This window comes from Triturus cristatus, chromosome 2_2 (genome assembly GCF_964204655.1).
Source record: "Triturus cristatus chromosome 2_2, aTriCri1.1, whole genome shotgun sequence".
NCBI classification, from domain to species: Eukaryota; Metazoa; Chordata; class Amphibia; order Caudata; family Salamandridae; genus Triturus; species Triturus cristatus.
In genome coordinates, this window is record NC_140582.1 from 851,371,279 (window position 1) to 851,397,131 (window position 25,853).

At 46.8% G+C, this 25,853-nt stretch overlaps 1 protein-coding gene across 17 annotated transcripts in view; it reads left to right on the forward strand.

The window, feature by feature from the left end:
- RBM47 (RNA binding motif protein 47) overlaps nucleotides 1-25,853 on the forward strand; it is a 341,878-nt gene that overhangs the window by 217,853 nt on the left and 98,172 nt on the right. Inside the window, exon 1 of one of the 17 annotated variants that reach the window (XM_085642204.1) lies at nucleotides 13,146-13,352. The exons of 11 other annotated variants lie outside the window; for them this stretch is intronic. In XM_085642204.1, coding sequence (XP_085498330.1) covers nucleotides 13,264-13,352 — 89 coding nt within the window. In that variant the 5' untranslated portion in view covers nucleotides 13,146-13,263. Of the gene's footprint in view, nucleotides 1-13,145; nucleotides 13,353-14,120; nucleotides 14,332-25,853 lie in introns of those variants that run through there. 5 more of the 17 variants (XM_085642222.1, XM_085642205.1, XM_085642207.1 and 2 more) reach the window with 5 other exon arrangements.

Below are 25,853 nucleotides of genomic sequence, written 5' to 3' on the forward strand. Positions count from 1 at the left end.
GGTTATGGGTATAATCATACTTCCCCTAATTTTCCGAATTTATTTTAAGGTCTTGCATACTAAACCGTGCATGCTCTGTCTGTTACGATGTTATCTTACAGTGCGCTTAGATCCCGCACATTGCTTACCATTGGTTGACTTCATTGTCATTCATTAGATTTTATTTTGTTCGTGGGTGTGGGCTTTCTTTCTTCTTTTTGGGCTTGTCCATCTCCTGGAGCACAGGCATTTACTTGTATCCTTCCACTGCTCCTTTTTAAGGTGCTACTTTTTTATTTTTGTTAAAGTCTTCTGCAAAGGAGTACATGTGTTTTCCAGCTGTCTCCCCCTTTGCTGCACTGGCTCATGTTGCTCTTTCGCTTCGCGTGTCTGTCTCCCCCACCCGCCTCCATAGTACCCTTGTGTGCTTATGCCTCTGCATTGCTTTTTTTACATGTGTGCTTTTCTCTTCCGCTCCACATTGTATTCGCTGTCATCCATTTGCTAGCCTACATTCTTCTCTCTCATATGCTTCTGCCACCTGTGCCCTCCATCTTCTTTCCTCTGTGTTCCTTTTGACCATTCGCACCCTTGTGTTGCTTGGCCGACCTATCCTCCTGTTGATTCCTAACCTCTCTATGACTCCATCCTCTTTCCCTCCCCTCTGTGTTGCTTCCCCATACCAGTGCCACAATTTTTTGTGTGCTTGTTGATGAAGCTTGGATCGGCACAGAAAACGAAAAAAAAGGTGCTTGTATCATTTTGCAGGCACATGCATGCTTTAGTGTGCACCCCTACAAAATGACAGGACCGGCCGGGGTCATATTCTTTTGTTCTTTAAAAGCCATGCTGCAGGGTATCTGGGATGCTGCACAGCATAGCTTGAACCATTGGCAGAGCAAACAGGTCCCAGAGTCGAGGCCTATTGGCTTTGTCAACGCTTGTTTTTTAAAGTGAAAATGATTGAAAAGCAGGGCCTGTCATAAATCCGCGTGACCGATGCGGTATGCCCAAGCCCCTCCTAGAACTGAACCAGTATTACCAGATCACGTATTTACTTATTGCAGGGTTTGCATAGAGTTAATTTTAACTCCGCCCTTTGTACTGAAGAGAAAATATAAGACTAGCTGAGAATGTTCCAGTTGGAAATGAAACTCCAAGGCGGACGCAATATTGAAACTTGCGGGTCACTGGATGGAGGAAGTGGCCTTCTGTGTCTGCTCTGCAGAAACCAAGTGGGTGCGTTTCTGCAATCCTTGTGGCTGCAGTGTCAGCAGCGATCAGGCTAAGCCCTTCTGAACTGATTACTGGAGCATTAAACTGTACCCAGATTTTCCGATTAAGGCTATTATACAGGGATTGCTCGCTAGAGCCAAGGAAGGCTTGTCCTTTTCTGATGGTTAACTGTGGGCAAGCCTGCACCTCCTAAGGTTTCCTTACACGGCTCACATGCCTTCAACCCTTCCCCGGCCTTTCAGTTCACCACGCAAGCGATTCAGCAAGAAGTAGGGTTAGGCTTGTCTGCTCACTGAGTGGTAGATTCCTGTTGGGCTTCCGGAGTGGCCGGCAAATCTGCTTGTCTCAGATTGCATCCACTATACATGGTTGTTTCTGGTACATCTTCATTAGGGAGTCATTGTGGAGTGAGCTCCAGAGGGGAAGAGTCCCGGTGACTGTAGGGAGCAGTACTTGTGACTGTGAAGCCTCCTCTAGTCTTAGGAGCATTATTAATGTCCTATGCCGCTTCTTTTGAAGATGAAGGCACACTAGGCGTTCGTGGTTGTGGATGGATCATCACTGTCCCATTCTTCATCATAGAAACATGGCTCCTGTGTCCATGATGAAGAATGGGAGCGTGGTTATATGGACCAGCAATAAATAAGAAAAAAGCAAAAATCATATGCAAATAAATCACATACGATATAGGGCAGGCTGCATATTCTTTAGGGCTGGACTGGAAACAAAATAAAATCTGGCAAAGATATTCATACCAGACTCACTGCAAGAGGCCACACCTAGAAGGGAGCCCTTGTGGCATGCTTGGGTCATGCCAACCCAGTCCTTCTGAAACCATCCCCTAGCCTGCAGCCTGTATTGGAAATGCCAGAGTGAGCGAAGGACCAATGTGGCTCTGATATTCTTCGATACAAATGACTAGAGGCCTCATTATAAGGAGTAGAATGTGGAGAATCCACTGTGCAATGAGGAATAAATAGGCTGGGTAAAAATCCCGGCCCAATTCCCCTATAATTTGAAAGGCTGGCAAAAAGTAAGCGATTCTGGTAAGGGAAATTGTTTCTGATAAAGAATTCCAGAAATGAGGAACGATTGCTGGAAAAGCTAGGCATGTGAAATTTGAATTACAAACGTGGGGCATCTCCTTATGTAATAATTTGTTAGTAAGGTTAGCAGTCGATCCTCAAGTCCTTAATAGGTTGCTCGAGCCTCGAAAATTTTGCAACACAACTTAAGTAGCTTTCTATACGACCGAGCTTGGCGTATGGTACAAGAGGCGTTCTTGTCACATGGTAGGTTCCCTGACCAGCCAACAAACTCCTTAGGGTGGCGCACACTAGTTATCTCAGAAGTCTGCGACTACTACTGGCTCTCATACCATCCACCAACGGCGTCGCCAACCCCCCGCTTTGTGAGCTGGAGCAGGGGTAGTTTTGATGGGTCCTATTATGCAAAAGAGATTAGTTCTTAGGGCGTCCAACTCACCAGTTTGTTTTAAATGTGACTCTGATACACAGCACTGGCTGCGTTTTCTTGCCACTTAATGCATGAGACACAGTTGCTCCCTGAGGGCTGTAGTCCATGGGCTTATTAGGTCTCGCCTGGCGTGAGCTACGCACATGCGCAGCCTCGCTGGCGAGATTTAAAGATTTTGGGTATTCTCTGTAAAGGGCATTAAGCCCAGCCCCTCTTTTCCATTGGCCTGCGTCACTGTTTATGCTAAACGGTGGCCAGCCATTGGAAAAGAGGAGTTTGTGACGTTTTTGTTCGGCTTTTTGAGCCGTCCCATTTGGACGGGCTCGTCTGCCTTCCGTGCGGCGTGAACGCTTTCTTATCTGTATGGGGCCATGTGTTTCAAACACATGGCCCCATAAAGACCAGAAAGCTTTCACGACGCACGAAAGTGAAAGCGGACCGTGCTTGTTGTGAGACGTTTTTGGGGTGCCATAAAAGTCAGAAGTGACCGGCCTCACTTGTGAAAGGTGAGGTTGTTACCACTGGTGCTCTGAGGCCACATCAGCAAGAAACTCTCACTGGACACACACGCGTGCTTCCCTCTAGGCCTTCACTCTCACAGGGAGTGAGGGCCAACGTCCTCGGATGACTGAACACATCTTCCAGTGTGAGGGACACGCCAGGGGCCAGTACCGTGGGACTCACCGCTTCATGTCAAGAGTCTACGGCCGCTCCCCCTTTCATCCGACGTCAATCCTGATCTTTAATGTGCTGGAGGATATGGAAGGTGTGGTGTATGTACTGTTAGCGGGGAGATGTACTTTTCCTGTGTGTGGGACACGCCAGGGGCCGGTACCGCGGAACCCACTGTTCATGTCGAGTCTCCGGCCGCTCCTAATTTCATCCGACGTCACTACCGATCTTTAATGCATTGATGGAGATAGAGGAAGGGCTGTATGTACTGTAAGAGGGGAGAGGGACTCTTCCTGTGTGAGGGCCAAGCCAGGGGCCGGTACCGCGGAACCCACTGTTCATGTCGAGTCTCCGGCCGCTCCTAATTTCATCCGACGTCACTACCGATCTTTAATGCATTGATGGAGATAGAGGAAGGGCTGTATGTACTGTAAGAGGGGAGAGGGACTCTTCCTGTGTGAGGGCCACGCCAGGGGCCGGTACCGCGGAACCCACTGTTCATGTCAAGACTCTCCGGCCGCTCCTCATTTCACCCAACGTCACTCGCATTGGGGGATAGAGGGAGGGCTGTATTTACTGTTAGAGGGACTCTTCCTGTGTGAGGGACATGCCAGGGGCCGGTTCAGCAGAACCCACCGGTTCATGTCAAGAGTCTCCAGCCGCTCCTCATTCATCCGACGTCAATCCTGATTTTTAATGCATGCAGGGGGTAGAGGGAGGGCTGTATGTACCGTTAGAGGGGAGAGAGACTCTTCCTGTGTCAGGGCCACGCCGGGGGCCGGTACAGCGGACCCCACCATTTCATGTCTAGAGTCTTTGGCAGCTCCTCATTTAATCCAACGTCACTACCGATCTTTAATGCATTGTGGGATATGGAGGGTGTATGTACTGTTAGATGGGAGAAGGAGTCTTCCTGTGTGAGGGCCACGCCAGGGGCCTGTACCGCGGAACCCACCAGTTCAGGTCAAGAGTCTCCGGCCGCTCCTCATTTCATCCGACTTCACTCCTGATCCTTTATGCATTCGGGGATAGAGGGAGGGCTGTATGCAGGGCTTTAAGTGGGATGAAAAAACTAGGGGAGGGGGGGGTCTCTCAAAGGGGCGTGGCCAATGTAATAAAGGACGTGGCTTAAAACACCTATGCTAAAAATCTGTGCTTAGCATGGTATGCTGCCCAACTTGTATTTTGCTGTTTCTGTCGCTGCATCCACATATATAATACAACAAGTAACATTACACTTACAAAAAGCCAGAACTATTGGCTTTGTCAATGGTTGTTAGTTGCATAAGATACATAAGCAGCAACTATGGCTAGAATATAATATTGAAAAAGCTTCCACTTAAAGCCCCAGTGACACCACGGCGATGTTGCTGCTCCTGAGTTTCAAAAAGAGAAGGGAAATCCAAAGAGAAAATGACTCTCTTTAAACTTCAAAGGATTTCCCTTCTACAACGTTCAGCTGGCATGATGTCATGACGTAACTTCTACACTAGTGAGAAGTTAGCAGTGTGAGCACGCGCACACCGATGTGCCTGCTGTCACTGCAGTCCAGAACAAGCATTGAAAATGCAATAGGTCTCGGCTTTGATTAAGTTAAAGCCATTTGCTTTGCTAATGGTATTGTATAGCAAAGCAAATGGCTTTAACTTAATGAAAGGCGAGACCTATTGCATTTTTAATGCTTGTTTTTCCTATTTGTGAGTGGCCTGTGTAGGACTGCAACCCCCAGGGCTCCTTTACTAAGCATGTGACACTGGGTGCCATGACCTGTTGCAGATTCCGATCGGTTGCAGCCTGAGACCCAGGTTAAAGCTTCAATGTAGGCAGCTCTCTGATGCTTTGAAGGAAACCAGAAATGTAGTGCTCTTCACACTTGGCACCAGATTTAAAGGCCACTCAATATTGGCTGTATGACTTCTTGAGTGGTAGTTCTTAGCTGTACACTTTTATCTCAGCCGTTAAAGGGGCCATATAGCTCACATGTTCTGGAGTTGGCAAGTGGTGGCGACGATGTGGTGGGATGTCTCATACACACTGACGAATATTACGGGGCGGAAGGGGCTGTGTTTCTGGAAAGTGGAATTCTGGGACTTTTCAAACGCAAAACATCGGGAAGCGCCACTAACAGTTTCCTAGACTTGGCTCTGCTGCTCGGTCTGAGATATAGTCAATGCTTTAAATGGAAAAAAAATAAGTGCAGGTACACACCTGAGATGTGGACTAGGGGACGGAGTTGAGGGGCCTGGGCTATGGAGGCGAGGCTATGGGTAGTGCTAAGGGGCGGGGCCAGAGGCACACATTTAATTTGATTGACGGTTAATTGGTGTGCAGATATGCACACTGCAAACAACACTTACTCATACATAACATGCACAGGGACATAGAAGCACTTGCGCACGCATACAGGGAATTTAGTTTGTGTTTTAGAAACGCATATTCTGATGTCCGCATTACTACACCTTGATTGCCCGACCCACTCCCCCCACACCCTCCACTGCTGTGCTACAGCGTCATCATCACCATCTTTCTTCTCGATCTGGCTCCAATCAAGTGCTGCACTACTCTGCTATGCCAGCAGGAAGCCTACTATTAGGTTTCCCGAGTCAGGAGATGTGCCTCTTAGCGGGCCCTTCTCGCACACCTACAGTGCAATTCTCTACACAGAGCCTGAGTGGACACTGTCACTAACCACAGTGTGACTCGGGCCCCTCCCAAACTCCCTGCCTGCTCTGATTGAATACATATGGGCGTTGCTCAATTAGCAGATTGTACAGGGAGATTAGCAATCACGAAAACGGACCAACTCCTCATCTGTCACGCTTCTTTCTTTACATGCCAAATTGCACCGAGTTGCCTTGCTGCCCCATGAGTACTGGTACTGTCTTTGAGACAACAAAATTTTCCGGTACTCAAAGGCAGAAAATTTAGAAGTGCCGGTACTTAGTACCGGTGAGTACCGGACCATTTAAAGCACTGGTATATAGTATGATGCTTTGGAAGGCTAACTGTATACCAGGGTTGCAGTACTGGCGCACGGCCGCCCTCAAATGGGGACAGGCTGAATCCGTGGCCATCAGGCCCGAGGAAGCCCGCGGCATGCGCAGAGTCCCCATTGCCAAGGAATGACACACAGTACTACATGAATTGCAAACCCTTGCGGAAGAGTCCCAGCCTGACTGACCCCTCAGGCGATTGGTCATTTGAAGGGCGCACTTGCTATTCTGCCTATGTCCTCAGCCTATCCCCCATGCCTTACTGATACCTGCGATATCTCCAGACTAAAAGTACATATGTTATTCATCTTTATCCTGTCGAGCTTGTTTTAGGATTTGTGGTTCGCCCCAGGGGTCGCCTCACACGCATACTACCGGAGTAATCACATTGTAGTAGTGTTTGTTACTGTCTGGTAGTTCATGCTGTTCTTTTATTTACACATTGTTTGATCCGATGCCTCCTGTTGCATCATCCAAGCGGCCATACTATGTACAGACCCTCATTGGTAACAGTTCAATTGTTCTTGTCATTCTAATGTGTCTGCATTTGAGGTGTCTTTGTGCTGCTTTATGAATATCAATAAAACTTGACCATGCTAATGAGCTCCAGAGGTGTGACCCTGCAAATAAAAGTTGGCAGCCATAATTTTTCGAACTTTTAGAGACTTCATGGCAGAAAGGCTGTGGGACAATGTTGCTGGAATAGTAAAATAACATCACGTGTATTTGTAAAGCGCACGTTCACCCAGAGGGCATCTTGGCGCTGAATAACTGATGTTTATAATTACACAAATCAATGGTACTCATATTATCGACCTCAGAAGTATGAAAGGCTGAGTGGACCCAATAGGATTGGAACTTGTGACTACGAGGTCAAACACAGGCCCCTACAGTGGAGACATTAGTCCACTAAGCCACCAGACCCGGAATTTCTTTTTGCACAGTACGTTTGTTTACTGCTACTCCGGCAGATAGAACAGAATGGGAAACAGTCGGAACACCGCGGTCTGAACCACGTGTGTTCCTACTACGCAAGCTCTACCACACTTTCCGTAACCACACAAATGCGGTAACCACGTGGTTAAGGCAGTGCGTGGTGTAGCTGCTAGAAGACGGAAGGGGGAAGACACCGCAGTGAGGTAAGTGGGGGTGTGTTCTTTTTGGTGCTCAGAGGGGGTGAGAGTAGGTTTTAGGGCAGTTGAAGGGGTTTGGGTAGTTTAAGGGACAAAGCAAGGGTGCGAGGGGTCAGGGTATTGTAAGTTAGGGTGCAGGGGTCTCGGCATTAGGGCAGGGAGAGGGGAATGGGTAGTTCGGTTTGTTTTTAGGGCGGGTAGGTTTTAGGGCAGTGGAAGGGGTTGAGGTAGTTTAAGGGACAGCAGGGGGGCAGGATAGTGTAGGGTTTTAGGTCTTAGAGCAGTGGGAGGGGAATGGTTAGTTGGGATCATTTTTAGGGCTGGGGGTCGGGTAGGTTTTAGTGAAGTGAAAGGAGTTTAGGTATTTGAAGGGACAGTGCAGGGACGGCAGGGGTGTGCAGGGTAATGTAAGTTAGGGTGCAGGGTTTTAGGGCTTAGGGCAGTGGAAGTTGAATGGGTAGTTGGGTTCGTTTTTAGGGCGGGCCGGGGTAGGTTTTAGGGCAGTGGAAGGGGTTGGCGTAGTTTAAGGGATGGCGCGGGTAGTGTAGATTTTTAGGCCCTAGGGCAGTGGGAGGGGAATGTGTAGTTGGGGTAGTTTTTACTGTTGGTTGGTGGTTGGGTAGGTTTTAGGGCAGTGGAAGGGGTTGCAGTAGTTTAAGGGACAGAGTGCAGGGGTGGTGTGGGGAGGCGGGGTAGTGGCGAGATTAGCTACACACATCCCTTTACAATCCATGCCGATTCCACGAAATTTCATGGTATAGGAATGCGGGGTTAAGATGCATTCGTGGTTGGGTTGCTTTGGCACCTGTGGTAAAATCATTCGTGCTTCTATCATACAACCGAGCAGAAATAATAATATAGCAATATGTGGAACATAATTAATGGAACATTATGCCTTTTTAAAACCACTTGGAGCTGCAACTGGGAGCCCTCACCGTATTTCACTTCAGCCTGAAATTAATTTCCCCTTGTAATATTGCAGAGCTATTTCTTGACTTTGCAATTATTGTATGTAGATTTCTATTACCTTGCCCCTGGAATTTTTATGAAGAAAACGGCTGTGTGAGGTCAATTCTGATACCAGAAGGATTTTGCTGTATTGATGATGATGCGTAAGGCTGGGTGAATACTTTCAGTCTGCAGTAAGAAGGCATTCATGGGGCAAATTTGCCTCCTATGTAATTTGTTTCAGTTACCTCAGACTAAATGATAGCAATTAGCATGGCAATATTATATTCAGCAGTGGCCCACCAGCAACTGAGAGATTCTTGGCCCGCATGCGAGTCACAGGATCTTATGACTAGCTATCAGCAGCCAATCAGAATTGATGTCACACACAGCCTAATCTGATTGATTGAAAGTGTGTCCATCAGAATACTGAAACAACAGCAACCTGATGACTCGTGCTTTAGGGTCTGTAGCGGTCCGGGCATCCAGAACACACGTGATTTTCAGTGTTCAACACAATACCTTCCTGTTCGGCACATTATCTTCCTGTCAGGCCACAGTCCGTCAATTAGTCTGGCCCTTTTCACCTCTGACACCGTAAACCTCATCTGCGGAGTTCCACAAGAATCCTCACTAATCCCCACCCTGTTCAGCACCTACATGACCCCACTCGCCATCATCATCCAGGCCCACGAATCAACATCATATCCTATGTTGAGGATACCTAGCCCATACTCTCCCTTTCCAACAAAATGTCAAACACCCCCACAAATTTCTCCAACTGCATGACCAAAGCCGCACTATGGATGAAAACCAACTGCCTCAAGCTCAACACAGGCAAGACCGAAGTAGTAATCCTTGGAAAAGGACCTCACATTGGGGCTCAGACTTATGGTCTACCAAACTCAGACCCACACTCCTTCAAAAACCCATGCAAAGAAACTGAATAGTTATCAACAACCAACTCACCATGACTGGCCAAGTGAATGCAGTCTTCATCTCCCACTTCCTCACACTCAAGATGCTCAAAAGGTTCTTAACATGGCTCCCCACCAGCACTAGCCGAACTGTCACCCCAACTCTTATCACCAATAAGATGGACACAATGCTGGAATTCATGCGCAGACCAGAAGACTCCAGATAATACAAATCTCAGTTACAGGCTCACCCTCTACCACCCACCCCGCACTTGCATCACCCCACACCTCAGCGAGCTCTACTGGCTCCCAAACCAAAAATGAGCATGCTTCAAACTCCTCACACACCTACAAAGTTTTACATAACGTTGGCCTCAAGTACCTCAACAACCACATCAACTTCTACAAACCTACAAGACACCACCACTCAGCTGGACTCCTACTCGCACACCCCCATACAGCTTCTGCTTCAGTGCCACGATATCGTCTCCATGTTCCTAATAATACTAATCTGATGGAGCTGAATAAATATAGGAGCTTAGGGTTGATTTTGTTAAACATCGCTGACAAATTCTGAAGGGCCACTATGTCCTCATCAGGATGCACCCATCGCTTCTTGATAACAGCTACCAAAAACCAATCCTGTCCTCGCACTTTTACAAAAGCCCACTTGACAGTTAAGTTTTTTGTCCAATGATCATTTTCTCCCAGGAAAGGGAGTTGTGCGACAGCTCCGTACGTAGCTGGACCCTTTGAGTCCATCGATCGCCTTTTGAGCAGTGGCATGCCACCGCCAACTTTAAGACGTTAGGCATCCTATCCGAGTGTGATGTGTAACTTTACCTCAATAAATCAAGGTTTTAATGCTGGCCAGGCATGGATCCAGTAGGCCCTGTGTAACATTAGTATTTCATGGCTTCCACAGTGGTGTGAGCACTGGTGTAAAGTCAGAGAGCTATGGATAACATCATTCTTGGTATGGGAATATGACACAAAGGATTCACTGTACCCATTTTCTTAGAATTTTTGTCTGGGGTATGAGACTCAGCCAGAACTTTGAGACATTGGGATCCTCAAAAATGCTGTTGGTATAATTTCTTGGCAGTCTTATTTATAATATCTGTGCCTAATCTGTGCCATTGTTGTAAGTCTTATGTTACCAACGTTCCATTTTGCATAATTTAATTTCTACTGGTAATGTTGCTTCGGAATCCCACTTTGTTCGTTTATACCTGCTGTGGAATTACTGATGTAGCAATTGAGTTAAATTTTCACGGGCTTCAATCAATCAATCAACCATTTTGCTGAATCAAGTATGACTGATGCATCCTTACTGACTAGCTTCAAGAAGGCCGAGTAGCGGTACAGTTGACGCTTCAGTCACCTCTTGATCGAGTGTCCCAAATCTGGGTTTATACATTTCAGGGAAGGCTGGTGCGCAAAAACAATATATTTTTTAAAAAAACGTATCTGAAGACGAATATGTCCTCCACATCGGACATCTTCTTTCTTCGACAGCAGTCCAGCCACCACAAAACTCTCTTGGCCATTCCTGATGTTGCTCCCATGCAGCATGAGAGTAGAGCCCTGATTGGAGGGAGCGGCCTCACTTGGCGCTCCACAGTGCTCTGGAAGCCTGCACTTTTTCTATCCCAGTTGTTTTAAGACAGCTGGGTTAGAGATGCTTAAAGTGCACATGTGTGGCTGGCCGTTGCAAGGTGGCCGGCCCAAAAAACATGCGCTCTTTAAACAGTGCATTGATAGCCCTCCATGCTGCTATCACTCAGCAGCAGCCCCACCCCCATCCTGATGCTCTGTTCGGGACAGGGGATGAAAAATAAAATGGTAATGGGGTTGGCTCTTTCCTAGGGGATTCTTGGCTTCACACCCACATACATGCTAGATACACTTAGGTAGGGTCCGCATCGTAGGAGTACGTGAAGATTACTGTTTTTATATATGCCTGCATATATTCATTGCTTTAGCACCATGGTAGAAATGTATCTCCTATTTACTCTGTTGGTTCTTGTAATCTCTTACATTTGCTTCTGTCTATTGGCAGCAAACATGTTTTAAACTAGAATGGCTCTAGTGCAATAAATGCTTATTGAAAACGTCCCCAACGTTTATTCTGTGTATCTCTTTGAGACTAAGTGAGCACGATTGACTAAGCGAAAAGTATTGTACTGTTTCCACGATCCCTGAAGGAACAAGCGTTTTCATGTTCAGTGGTTCCCAGAAACTATTGGTAGGGTTCGGGGCTGATAGTGGCACTGTGAGCTGGCTGGTCTAAAGGGTGACATATCCTGTGGGGTGTCCAGAATCAGTCTGGACACCGATTCCTTTGTCTAACAAACGCACAGATCATATGTATTTTTAGGAACTACAAGACATGGCTTTGGGGGCAATGTAAGTGGGCCTCCGCTCCAAGGGAGGAGCCACCCCTCGGACACCGAAAACTATTTTGAAAAGCTCTGCTTTTGAATATTTTCTTAATGTACAAGTACACTGGTAGAGTTATCTGCGTCTGGTGTGTCGTGTTATGGTTAGTGCATTTGAGCTGCTCTGAAATGAGTCCCAGAGTATGCACGACTCTGGTGTCAGTATCTCCTGACATGTGGCGGCCCGCTCTTGCGTGCCTAACAAATGCTGCTGGGAGATACTACTCGGTGACGCGTTCCGCAGTGCCAACAGTACACTGATGACACTTGCATTTGGAGCTCCTTTCAGGAAAAGGTACACAGGCACTCTGCCAGTTCGCAGGGCCTTCTCAGAGTAATGACGATGGCATGCCAGTCAATATATGTTTTATAAATGGAGGGGTTGGCTGCTCTCATTTTGATTTTAAGATGGTCATTAGTCCATTAAAGCTCTGCATGGGTATGGGCTGCCATATTTTTGATCTGATTAGCCCAGCTGGAGCTTGGCACAGGGCATCAGTGGAGGTCTTGCCAATCCAGCATACAATAACTTGCTGTTCCTTTGAGGGAGGGCAGGTGTTTACTATAGAAATATCAGATGATGATGATGCGGTGAGATATGGGTCTCATTTTATTATTTAGTCGGCAGGATCCTCTTTTGAAAAACCAAACACTGCAACAGATGAGCGCCCTTGCTGATACTTTAAGAAGAGAGGCCAGAGATTGAATGGGCATGGGCTTTAAAGCATGTCCTCAATTGCCCAAGGTCTGTAGGAAATGCTGCGCTGCTTGCTTTCTGGTGAGCTATTTCAGGTTCCATTGCGCAATATAAGGCTGGCACCGTTACACCACAAGGTTAAAAAAAGACTGCCTAAAGTCCGTGCATTATTAAAATGTGTATATATATAATTATAGTACAAGAACAAAATAGAAGTGGCTCACCTTTACAAATCGGGTAGTTTTTCGTCTTGTAAAGACACCCTGTTTAAGCGCTATAGAAGCTATAGACCGCATGGGTTTTTGCTTGATGCGGTCAATGTTTCTGCAAACATCCGGAAAATCAACAGCAGAAATGAGCCCACCAGATCATTAAACGGGCCCATTAACGGGCTGAAAACCGGCCCACACCCTGACCTACCAAACCGGCCCTTCCTGATTTCCCTGTAGGCCAGTCCGACCTTGCTAGAGAGCTCCAGCCCCACCATCCCTTTCCCCCAACGGGAGGCAGTCGGTCGAGGCGGAGCAGCAGCCGCCCGTCTCTCCAGCCATTTCTGGGTACGGCCGCTCCGGAGGACACGTTCTCTTGCCGCAGGAATCGGGAAGTACATCTCCGAAGCCGCAAAGCCTACATACTGTATGCTATGTCACACACAAACAGCAAACCAGCCGGTTACTGTGAAAAAAGAAGGCATTGCGAAACCTTAGACAAAAGTGCAGACATGAGTCTAAAGCTGTCCATCCCTCGCGCTGAACGCGCCCTACAAACGCGATGAAGCAAACTTTAATTCTGCCAAAGGCCACCCCGGGACTGGAGCGCGCGCCGGAGGCCTGCTGCCTGGAGACCGTCACTTGGAAAAGGTATGTGCCGTGAGCGCTGGGATTTCTACACCTCGGGCTGTCTTCTCGCATATTGTTTGACTGAATTTGCATTTTTTGGGAAGGACTATTGAGCGGAATCTTTTGCTTCATACTTTTTATCCATTCATTAAATATGGCAAAATGTGTTTATTTTTAAACCAGAAGAACGTGATGAGGAAACTCTCCAGAGAGTGTACTTATGACCCATTTATTACGTTTGGGTTTGCGTGCGCAACTTCAGTATTATGCCACCAGAGAGTTCCGTCTCCCGGGAGCGCACGCCAGGGGGTCTCTGCGGCCGCACACAGGGCAGAGGGCGCTAGCCAGGTGTTCTGGGCGCGGCCCCAGTGCACGGTGCGCCAGGAATGACTGTCAGTAGGAACAATCAGTCTCGGAGGAAAGGCAGCGTGCCAGACGTTTTTGCGAAGCCTAAGGCAGCAAGCTAACACCGTCTGGTGCCCTCTACTGGTATCAGCCACGGTAGATGCCTCGTCATCAATAGATACAGCATGCTTGCTTTAAAATCATTAAATAAATGTTGCTGCACGAGGGTGGGGCCATGAGAAATCGTGGGCCCTGCTGACTAATGCCGCCGCCCTCTCACCCGCCATCGCCCCTTCCGACGGGCATGATAAAGGCAAAGATTACAATGCAGATTGAAGTCCCACGCCAGAGTATCTCCTCGGTTCCAGGTCACGCGGAGTTCAAGGGTGGAGTGATATCTCTGTTCTGGGATCTTTTTATTGGGTAACGAGATCACCTGGCTTCAGAGCACAGCCCAGCGCTCGCAGCCAGCCCTTCTCCTCTCAGATCAGAGCGAGGCCTTGCAGCCCCTGGCTCCTCGGTGAAGCCCGGGCCCTTTCCTAGAGCTCCTCTGCGGGCGAGTGGGCTGTGGGCTCCGTCGCTCAGAAGTGGGGCAGCCCTGAAGTACATGGGTCCTTCTCTGGCCATACTCCTCTTTGCGAATGTCTGTGCAAAGGTAGGTCGCACACTGCTCGTCACACCAGCAAGTTGCCCCAAGGAACTGTGGTAAATGTAGTGGCGACAGCGAGTACGCCTATGCCACGATGTATAAAGAAAAGTATGTGTTGCGTTAGCCATCCCTGGACACGTGTTTCGAGGTAGTTGCCTCTCGTCAGCAGGGAGCAGGTCAGTGTAAGGGGTGCCGTGTGGACTGCCAAAACGTAATTAAAACAGGTCAAGTACCTCTCATGGCGCGCAGGTGCAGATCCAAGGCTCGTCAGCCCGTTGGCTCAAGGGAGCCGTAATAAATTGTGCAAAGGTAGGTCGCACACTGCTCGTCACACCAGCAAGTTGCCCCAAGGAACTGTGGTAAATGTAGTGGCGACAGCGAGTACGCCTATGCCACGATGTATAACACATTCCCACTGCGGGGCTTGTAGATATAATGCTTCAATTTTTGATTGAAATTTCTTTTATTCGTTTTATAAGTTAACATCATATAAAAACATATGCATGTACAATCCTTGGTAGGATATTTAGGGATATAGCCGTTACATCTCCAACATAGACAACAAATGATGTATAGTTGCAGCCTCAGTGCATTCTGAACAAGTCTGGTGTTGGCGCCTTTTCTGCTGTCTATTGTCTTAGCGCATATCGAGACCGACTACTGCTGTGGATGGTCGCTGCGTTTGTACATGACGTAATGGGGGCGTATAAGATCAGGTAGGTAGGGAAGGAGGAGCAAGAGGTAGGGGGAAATCGGGTGGGTAGGAAGTTGGGGTGATAAGTACGTGAACTTGCCCAACAAAGGTCTCTGGCATTCTGTGCCTCTGTCGCCCACCCACCGCCCTGTTGGTAGCGAAATCCACCTTACCCTGCTGGGTTATTCTGCCTCTGTGAATGTGAGGGGGACTGGGATTCGAGGGCAGTTCAATGGTCTCGCTGTTGAATCTTGTGAGTGCATCTGTTGTGTTTCACCGCCTACTCTACCAATGCTGCATCGGCACCCGTGTGCGTTGTCCGGCGCTCCTTTCCCGCCCGCCAGGTGACTCAAAGGTCCCGGAGTATTGCGTCCCACGCGCTTGCTATTGGAGAATTTGGGAAGTCCTAGAGCGTCCTCATGGCACAAAACCGTGCTTTGTGCCTGCGCCCAATTTGTGAGCGAGCGAAACCACGCTTCCAGTGGTGGGGGCTCAGGGCGCTTCCAGCGCCTAGTGACCAAGCGCTTAGCAGTAAGTGTAGATCTAATGCTTCATAACCCTGACAGGAGGCTGACCTGCTTTGTAAGATGGGTAGCATGTGTTACTGTAAGTTGTGTTTAGTTTGAACGAGGATGGAGTATAGTGTGGTTAATGTAGGAAGTGTTATAGTCTCATGGGATGACCAGAGTGGCGCTTTTATCCTGTCTTCTGCGCCTGTACTTAAGTGTATAGTGGAGAAAAGAAGTGAGGGATAGGACGCTTGAGCTTTATATGATTGCTGTTGTGAGAGTTTGGGTTGTGAGGATTGCTTACGCGAGAAGCCTGGACGTTGGTCACCAACCAAGCCATTTATGTAAAGGCTGAAGAGTGTAGGCGCCAGGGCGCAACCCTGGCGTACTCCTCTGGTGACGGGGAAAGGGTCCGATAAATCACCGTTCTTCCCACAGCGTACCTGGGCATAGTTCCCTTTATGAAAACGCTTTAAAACTTCTAGTAAGTATGGTGGGAGTTTTAGGTCTTCCAATACCCTCCATAGGTTTTCCCTGGGCACAAGGTCAAAAGCGGCCCTTAGGTCTACGAATACCAGGTATAAGCTGCCACCCTCCAATATTACCGTCTTCCAGTACAGAACCTGTAATCTAAAAAGCTGGTCTAAGGTCGAAATCCCGGCTCTGAACCCAGCTTGAAGAGTGGTTAATATTTTATTTTCTTCTGCCCATTCTAGAATTCTATCCAAGATGATCCGACCCATAAGTTTCTGTGAGGTATCCAGGAGGCTTATCGGTCTGTAGTTTGAGGGGGCTAGGGGGGAACCTTTTTTGAATATAGGGACAATTTCAGCCCCGGCCCATGTGTCTGGGATATTAGTTCCCTGTAGCACTGCATTAAACAGTGCAGCTAAATAGGGTGCCCAGATTCTAGGTTGGGAATGGAAAAGATCACCGGGCACTTTATCCAGATCGGGTGCTTTATTATGGGGCTGCCTGGCGATGGCGTGCTCTACTTCCTTAATTGATATCCTAACAGTGCTTTCAGAAACTACCCCAGCCCTAGTACCTGAGTGGTCCGTGTGTTCCGCAAGTGTCATAGACCCTCGTGTTCTGGACTCACACTGGAAGTCCGGATTCGGTGTCATACAAATAGAACCATCCGGTTGGAATGCCCTCTCACCAACTGGGTGCACCAATGTTACCCCCGAGGGAGAACTATATAGGGTCGCAAAATGTGCTTCCCACACTGCGGGGGCAATATTTGGCAAAAAAGGTTCCGCGCTATTTCTCATGGTATTGTTCACTAGAGCCCAGAAAACGTTGGCGTCCTTCAGCATCAGGGCATTCCTCAATTTTCCCCATGTATCCTCTTCCCAGTCCATCCAACTCCTTTGTAGTTCCTCCTTATATGCCTTCCTAAGGGCTCTAATATTCGACTTATTTTTTAGCTTGATTGCTGTTAGAAGTTCCTTTCATAATTTCCTACAAACAGTATTATACCAGGGGTGGCTATTCGGTACACGCCTCTTGGTACGAATTACAGGATGGAAAACATCAGCCAGTACCATAACTAATTGTTTATGGATATCCAGTATTTGTGCATGCTCTTTTCCTTCAGCCATCTGGGCTATAAAAGGCGTGGCCATTTGGTAAATTTTAGCAAGTTGTAAAGGTGACTTTGCCAAATGTGGCCATTTCACCCGCCTTCTGTTATTAGTTAATACGAGGGGGTGGGTTAGTAAAGTAGGGTTGGTCTCACTATTTTTCAGGCCAAAGGACCCTGGCTTCAGGGTTAGGATCAGCGCATTATGGTCACTGTCCTGTCTTTTCTCAATTCTGAAGTCCAGCAGCTTGTCCCAGTTTTTGGCCTCAATCATTACATAGTCAATGATAGAGACTCTGTTAGATCGATTAAATGTTCCAGTTGCTGGGCGATCAGAGTCCAATCTCCCATTGCATGCCCGCAAAGACATTGCAAGGGAGAAGGATTTTATTTGTAGTGCCAAAGGTGTCCAGGCTCTTACAGGTACAGTGTCAGGAGCTGGGATATGCCACAGCTCATCTACTTCATCCTGATCACCCAACTCAGCTTCACCCAACGGTTCAAACTGGCACTTAAAGTCCCCTCCAATAACTAAGGCAATAGAGGGATCGAGCCCTGAAATAAATGAGGCCAGGTCACCAAATACGGTTGATTCTTTGCCGCTTTTAGTGGGTCTTGAGTATACATTTATTATTGCTACTGGAGGATTACCTGGGGGTTTTAAAAGAACGCACTGGAAATCCAGGGATTTTGTTGGTATTTGGGTGGCCTGAATTCCCAAGTGTGTGGCTATCCAAATTGATAATCCACCAGAAGGCCGGCTTTTGCCTGCGAATGACGCCAAGATGTCGTAAGTGGCAAAGGTCGTACTAACGCTATTTTCAAGTGCCCAGGTCTCCTGCATTAGGCAGATGTCAAATTTGGCCATAAATCCTACCCACTCTGGGGTGGGCAGTTTGTTTTTGATACCAGCTATATTCCATGAGACCAATTGTATACAGCATTGATTCGGGCCATCAGAGCCCTTAATAGCCCCGGTATTAGCATTAATTACCCTTTCCTTGGATCTCTGTTCAGGTGGTAAGGTGGCTGTCGGGTCTTCTTGCAGTATTTTCTCTACCGTAGCCTCTGCCCAGGTAGGAGTCTCGGTAATGGCGTGAGAATTTGAGTTTACCTCTGGGGTAAGTCAATCCACCTCCTCCAAAACACTGAATCTATTCCAGTCAGTATGATTGCTGTTGTGAGAGTTTGGGTTGTGAGGATTGCTTACGCGAGAAGCCTGGACGTTGTGCCTAATAAGAAGTGGATTGCTGTTCTTGTATCACTGTGATAGTGCAGCTGCATTTCTGCCTGGTGTGCAAGAAGGCAGAGTGAGAGAGGGGGCCCATTGGGCAGTGCCCACCATCCTTATGTAGGAACAGTTTTGTGATCTTGGGTGAGAACCATCCCAAGCCATCTCTTTGTGTGTGGTTCTTTCTGTTTATTATTCTCGGTGACCGTGGATCACCTGTTGAGGAAGAGCCGGGTCCTTGCCACTTCTTTAATTCCAAGGGATTGTCCTTGCTAGATGGGGAATTCTGTACCAATGTGTTAATTTTTCTGGTGAAGGGTGAGCTGCTGAGGTGTTCTGTTGTGCCAGTACCTGTGGGACTGTCCTTGGCGGTAGCATGGTCCTTTGCCATTGCTGACCCGCTGTGGGCAATGCAGAGAGAGAGGAAGGTGGGAGTATCTGTTCTCATGGAGCCAGTGAAGTGCTTGGGGCAGTGGTGTGACCCATTCCCATGATGGGATGTGAAGGGGCTATCCTGCTACAGCCTCTGTTGTAAAAAGAGGGGGCCCCCCTAGGTAGAGCCCTCTTGCATAATCTAGACCAGTGACTCTTAACCAGAGGCTTCCTAGGGGGCCCATGCCTGTTTTGAAGTTTAAATAATATTGGCAGATTTCTAAAATCTATATACATACAGGTTAACATTGAAGCATTTTGTAAATGTGAAGAAATTTCACATTAGAGGCAAAAAAATTAAATCGCTATTCTTATCTTGATTTGTGGGAGCGCACAAGTTAAACAAACAAAAACCCAAAGAGAAGTGGTGACCTCAGCTGAAGAATGGTATTCATAGATAAGAAGAAAGCATGTATTAATAGCAAATAAGACCGTGATATACTAGAGTCTAGCATATTGCTTCATCTTTTAGAAATAAAAATACATTTGAAAAGCTGAAACCTTCCCATTAAAATGTCGATTTTTCTATTTTTTTGGTTTGGTAATTAAATATTTTGTTATTTGTGTATTTGAAGTGTTCTTGTTTCTGTACTTTAGTGTGTTGTTTTGAGGTTCCAGGAGACCACTGCCATCTCTTAAACAAACTTTTTTTTAAAGTAGACTTTTGTTTTCAAGAGCATCCAATTTCCATTTATGAAAAACGGGCTGCATTTTGTTTTTTTAAGTTTAATTTATTCAAAGACATTGTGGCCTGCTGTCCCTAGCTGGTCACCTCATCATCCCTGTGCGTGCAATTTGAGACCTAACTCATAGGTGTTGATGAGTTGAGTTAAACTGTGTCCCACTCCGGATCCTTATTTTGTTAACCAGCCTATTCGTACATAGGTACGAACGCAAAATCTGATTTCATTCACAAAATGTCTGTTTGCAGTTTGCGACCACCTTTTCCAAATTAAATGTTAGCACATCTGACCCCATGGGATTTGTTTCACTTGTAGGACCAAGGAAAGCCCTGAGCCTTAGATGACTCCCACATTTCTTAATTGAGTTGATGTAACTGGTATGGGTTCAAGGATAGTCATTCTTTAGTTCTCCACTGGTCAGGCTGTCCGTTTTGTTACAATTAAGTTTAATGTGGTTAGTCAGGCTGGCTCAGTGCTCAAACTCCGTGCCTCCATCTTTTGGTTTTTCTAACTTTAGGATGATCTCTTTTATTGCTGTAGTTAGGTTGAAGCACTTGATTATGTCCAGTAGCAGGGAGAGGTAGAAGTTAGAGGAGTGGTGAGATGATCCAGCCTTAAGGAACACCTAAGTCAGTGCTGAAAGGAGCTTAGTTGAATAGGTGGAGCAGTAGGATTCTCTACTTGCTGTATAGATAAGGATGAAATCCAGTTTAGGATGCTTCTGCGGATGCCATGCTGCTCTTGCCTCAATAGTAAGGTCGGCTGTGGACTGTGAGAAAGGCTGTCTTGTGATCCAGCAGTAGTAGTGCAGCTGCTCCATTTCTGTCCGGAATCGCTTTCAGATCATCCCAGTGGATATAGATGTGTAGTCGGAACTTTTCCCTGGCCTAACCTTTTTGATGGTCAGACAGTAGATTGTTTTCCTCTATAACGTGAGTGATCTCGCTGAAGGCCACTTGTTTAATACGTTTTCCTAAGAATGGGCCATTGGTTATATGTCCACAAGTAACTGTGGGAGAGGATGTAGCCTTACGGCTAGGGCGGTCGACCCCGAAGCTGGGGAACTGGGTTCGAGTCTCGGCAACGAAGCTCAACATTCTGTGATTCTGGGCAAATCACTTAATCTCCCCGTGCCTAAAAAAATAATGTGTCCATCTGTAACGAAACTGGTGCTCATGTAAAGCGCTCTGATACCAGATGTGTTCGGTCCAGTTCGCGCTATATAAAACTCTAAAAAAAAAAAAAAAAAAAAAAACATACTCGTTGGGTTCTGGATGTTTTCTGATGTAAGAGGTCTTGAGAATGGAATAGAATGTACCTGAAGTTTGTGAAGTAAGTTTGGTTCTTATTGGGGAGGTTTGTGCAGTTCAGGGGTTTGATGAGAAATCTGCATGCTCACTAGTTTTGACCAGTTCCTTAAATTGGGACTCAGTTGTTTGAAGGCGATCATGAAGTGTTGTCTTCCTGTACCATATTGGGCATGTTATACTAGACCTTATGTTTTACGTTATTTGTCTTTGAAATCAGTTTATTTGTTTTGCCATCACAGAAGGCCAGGGAGTGGCGGATTTTGGTGATACACTCTGAGTTGTTGTTTTGCTAATCAAATAGCACTTCTCCAAGACCACAAGCTCTTCTATGATAGCCACTCCCTCTCTGACTCCTGTCTTCATTTTCTCAGAGATTTCAAATAAGGCAGTCCTCCTCGGGACCTTCTTAAATGCCTCTCACAATGACACAGCCAATTTAGATGTAACTTACGTTTTCAGTGACTATTCTATTGCACTACTTCCCTGTCATGTAACTCCATTGTATCTACTCTCCAGTTGTTTAATCGATAGATTGTCCTGAATTGAAATGTCACCACAAGCTGGGAATGGTCAGATATGGCCCCTGCAGGTTAAGGTATATCTTTACACCTCCCACAATCCATCATTGGTGGAAAGAGATAGCCTGGAACTCAGAAGTGTCCAGGTCTCTATCCCAGTGCCTAAGTGATTTTTTTCTTTTTAACAAGAATTGACATTACCCTCAGCCCTGTTGCGAACCCATTATATTGAGTACCTTCTAAGAACTTCCAAGTATTACCCATTAGGTGAGTTTCTCGCAACTTTACTCCATTTAGCGAATGTCTACTAAGGAAGCATAAAACAATAAATTTTTTAAGCCTCTGACCCAACCCAGTTACATTCCACACGAGTTCTCAAAGCTCTTCCGGGTCATACAGGTTATGTAAATAATCGTTACAGATGCCTGGGTTATTCATTTGTGAACAGTGAGATCTGACCCAAGAATATCCATATCCAACGTATTGTGTTTGCGGATTGTTAAAACATGAACACCTTATTACCCTCCCTTCCCCACTCTGCTTCATCATGTGATGGACTTTGAACTATCAACCTCATAAGTGCATGAGGCACCAATCAATCAAACAGTATTTGTATAGTGCAGCTTATCACCCATGGGGGTATCCGGACGCTCACCCCAACATTAACAACTGACCTTTATAAACTGGTCCAATACAGGATTTTGGTTTCCCACCTGATGTCTTGGATCTGTGATTCTCACTCACAGTACGTCTCCACCAACTATTTTCCTTATTACACAGTTTAAGTTCACCACCAGAGTCTGAACAGCTGGCCTCCCGCCTCCACTGTTGGACCCGGGTCACTGGGCTCCAGCTGTAGCTTGATGCCCTCCTCCCCATCAGAATGTCATTGCCTTCCTGTTCCAGAGATTCCCTTGTAGGATCAAGGTCTGACACCATACCCTCCTCCGGCCTCCTACTGTTCTATGTTGTCGGCCAACTAGTTCTGCGTTCTGTGGCCCGGGGTCTTCTGACCAGTCTGCAGCCCCGCCGCCCCCCTTACTTCCACGTCATCTGGATCAAGGAAGTTCTATGCTTTACCCTCTGTCAGAATGCTTAGTTTGCCAGTAATAGAATTGCCTGTATTAGCATTAAGTCTCCTCTTCACCACTTCGTAGTGGCTTTCGAACAACTTGAGTGAAGTATGGACAAAAAATAATCTTGCCATTCCTATACATCAAAGGATCTCAGATTCTTACTGCCCGCAACATAGCATTTATGTTCCACTAATTAAGTAGGTGGCAAGGATTGCCCTTAGAGATGTTCTTATCTGGGCACGGGTATCGGGCTCAGAGGGCTTTTTAACAGGGAGAAATGTGGACCAATGTTTTGTGCTGTAGGATTAGGTCTTTAAGGAGGACCTCTATGCACTTTCACTCTGTCTCTTCTGAGACTCCAACAATGCAGATATTACTGCATCTTGATCGGCATTCCATGTCTTATGCTTTCAGTGCCAGTTTCAGTGAACCAATTTTGAGTTTAGTTACTGGTGTCATAAATGACATAATGTCCTCAGTTTTTCGATTGTTCTCTCTACTGTCACAACATAGCCTGAGTTTTGGTGGATATCAGAGCATAGGAGGTTAAGTTCTGGGGCCACTGAGTCTATTTCATTCTTCATTGCCATACTTATTTCTCTCACCACCACAAGCACATCACCCATCATTGGTTTTGAAGAGTGTCTTACTTTGGTCTGGTTTGCCATATGCTGCTTCCATTATTTATTTATCCTTCTGTACACACAAATGGATACAATTCCCACTTGTGTTGGTGGTGTGATCATTTCCCAAAAGATGGGGTCCGGCATCTTGTCCCATCTTTGCATGTGGTGTGGCTGGCCTGTCGCTGCTGCTGCTGCTCGTCCTCTGTTCTACCAGACAGCGCGGCAACTCAAAGAGGGGGTTCTATGCTGCCACCCTCAAGTAAGCAGACTGAGATGTTGTTTCTTCACTGGTGAGCCACAGTGGAACTACAATAATATAATCCAAACTTCATATAAGGAGCATTTTCTTTCAGATTATTCCCAATCCTCAGTTCTGTTGGCCTCATCGGCCCAGTATCCACAGCTCTCAGGTTGTCTGGTGCCCAGGAGAAATGCAGTTTCTTTCCCCCGACTCCGTTCATCACTCTCTCCTCCTTATTTTTCCCTCTACTGTTGACCAGAGCTCTCGCTGCCCGGTGTCTTTTCGGGTGGTCCTCCTCTTCTTATCCAATAGGGTGAGCCAGTACATTGCTCTTTTGACCAGCCACCTCCATTCTGGGGGCTCGAGTAATGCTGCAAGTGGTCTGGTCCTAAACATCTCACCTGCACTGGTCTGTCCACAGTCCCAGGAAGAAGGGACTTGGTTAACCCTTTCTCTGCTTTCCAGAGAGGGGGCTCCTGCCACCACAGAGGCACATTTGCATAATCAGTGTCTCAGTTTGTTCACTGTCCATGGATGGAATAGTAGGGGAGCCCTGATCACCTCAGGTCATCTACAACCTGCACCTGACTGGGGCCCAGCACTTGTCCTGTCTTCTCACACTATTTCAGGGATGAGTCACGTCAAGGCGTTGCTTCTATCTCGCTCACTGGTTCTACTTCTCACCACTAGGTCAGCAGGTTCTTCCTCAAGTGGTGATGTGGCCATTTATTAATCTCTTCTTGCCTCCCCTAACTCTTAGTCTCAAAGCCAGCATGCACTGACATTCACCTGCGAAGCTTGTGCTGCGTCTGAATTCAGTCTCCGGATATTCAGATCTTCCAGGAAAGATTGTTGTGGCTTAAAGTGATTTCCAAGATCCTTTATCTAGGGAGGCGTGTGTCGGTGCTTTTGTTTTCCTACTGAGGTTTGTTTATCCACAGAATAAGCACAAGAAGATAGATCAGGGATAGCAGGGAACAAGTAATAATTTGAATTTGGCCATGTCAAATTCTTAAAGGGCTCTGCTCTATAAACTACCCTTGTGAATAATTTCTGATACTCCTTCGGTCTTTTTTGGCTTGCTTTCAGGTAAGGGCTTCATATCCAGGTGGAAGAAGACCTCACAGTGGATTGGAATTGCATTGTCTCTTAGCTAGGGTTTAGTGATGAACATGAAGTCTTGCTTTGAGTCACAAATCAAGCAATGGATGCTCAAAGCGGTTCTTTTAAATTGACTCTAATGATACAGCTCAGCTTGGGAGAAGTAGAGATGGGATGGAGATAAGTGGTCATGGACAGATGGGGTTAAGTCGCAAAAAAGAGGCAAGAAATAAGAGTTTAGTAAGAGATGGAAGACTTGTTTTATGGCGGTGAAGTGCCATGACCGGGTTAGGGGTGGTAGGAGACGATGTGGGGATGTGGTTGGTTATTGAGAGATGGCAGAGAAGTGGTAATTAAAGATGTGGGAGGAAATGGAGGTCATGCCATAGGAGTGGGCTGAGTGAAGGCTTGGGAGAGAGTGGAGGAGGGTTGTTACGCACGGTAGGCAAAGAGTAATCGTGGGGGAGGACAGCTGGAAGGAAGATCGAGGTTAGGGGGTAATCAGATATGGAGTGGAGACAGTAGGAGTTGATATGTAGTGGGGAGAGCAATTCGAGGAGGAGGTTAGGAGGAATGTGGCAAGGAGGAGAGGTAGAAGTAAACAGGTAAGGTAAAAAGGGAGAGAAGAATTGGGGGATGTAACAGAAAGCACCTTTCCAAATCTATATTTTATCTTCCCAGTAACAGCATCTTACTATAGCCAATCATTCTGCGCTGTTATCACTAAGAGTAACTTTACTATCATCCAACTGAAATACATTTGATTTAGCGACCCCAGAAGGATGAAGTCTTGAGGTGGGCTGCCTGGACTCAAAACTATGAGCTGCAGGGTGCACACTGAAGAGCAGTTTACAGCTTACTTTCTGCAGTTGTGCGGTGTCCTGCCTTAGGGGTTGCTGGATTTATCTTAACGCTGTCAGCACTCTCGTTTCCGGAAGTCTGCGGCGTTGGTAAATACGTAACATGCAAGTTTTCTGATATTTCATAATTGGTCTCACAAAACAAGCTTTCAGTTCCTCTGTTCCCACCTCGGAAGCAATGGACAGTGTGACAATACTGCTTCAGTGCGCAGGCGCGTAGCCTTGTGCCCCTCGGCCCACAGAGCAACTCAAGTCATGAGCCGGCAGTGCCGAGTCCAGCGCCAGTCACACACACTCCCTGTTGTGTCTTTCACCCCCGCCCCCTCCCCCCGATTTCACAACTGCTTCTTTGCAATTTCGGTTACAAGACAATTCAAGGAAATAGCTAGTATGCCTATTTTATACGGACACGTCTTTTTCAGTTCGTAAGTGTTTGACGCTGCATTACTAAATGAAGTGCCGGCGGGTAGCACAGCTCTTTTTAACGGCAGCTGCCATATCTACTTGTTTTTATGCTTGCTCGTTTAAATTGTAATGGGGACAATGCAATTTGTACGGCGGGGAGAACCAAATTATGCATCAAGAAAAGGAAAATTATGGACCACAATGCAGCGCTTTTTGCGATAGTATTAGTTCAGTAGTTTGTATTTTTTTTTTTTACA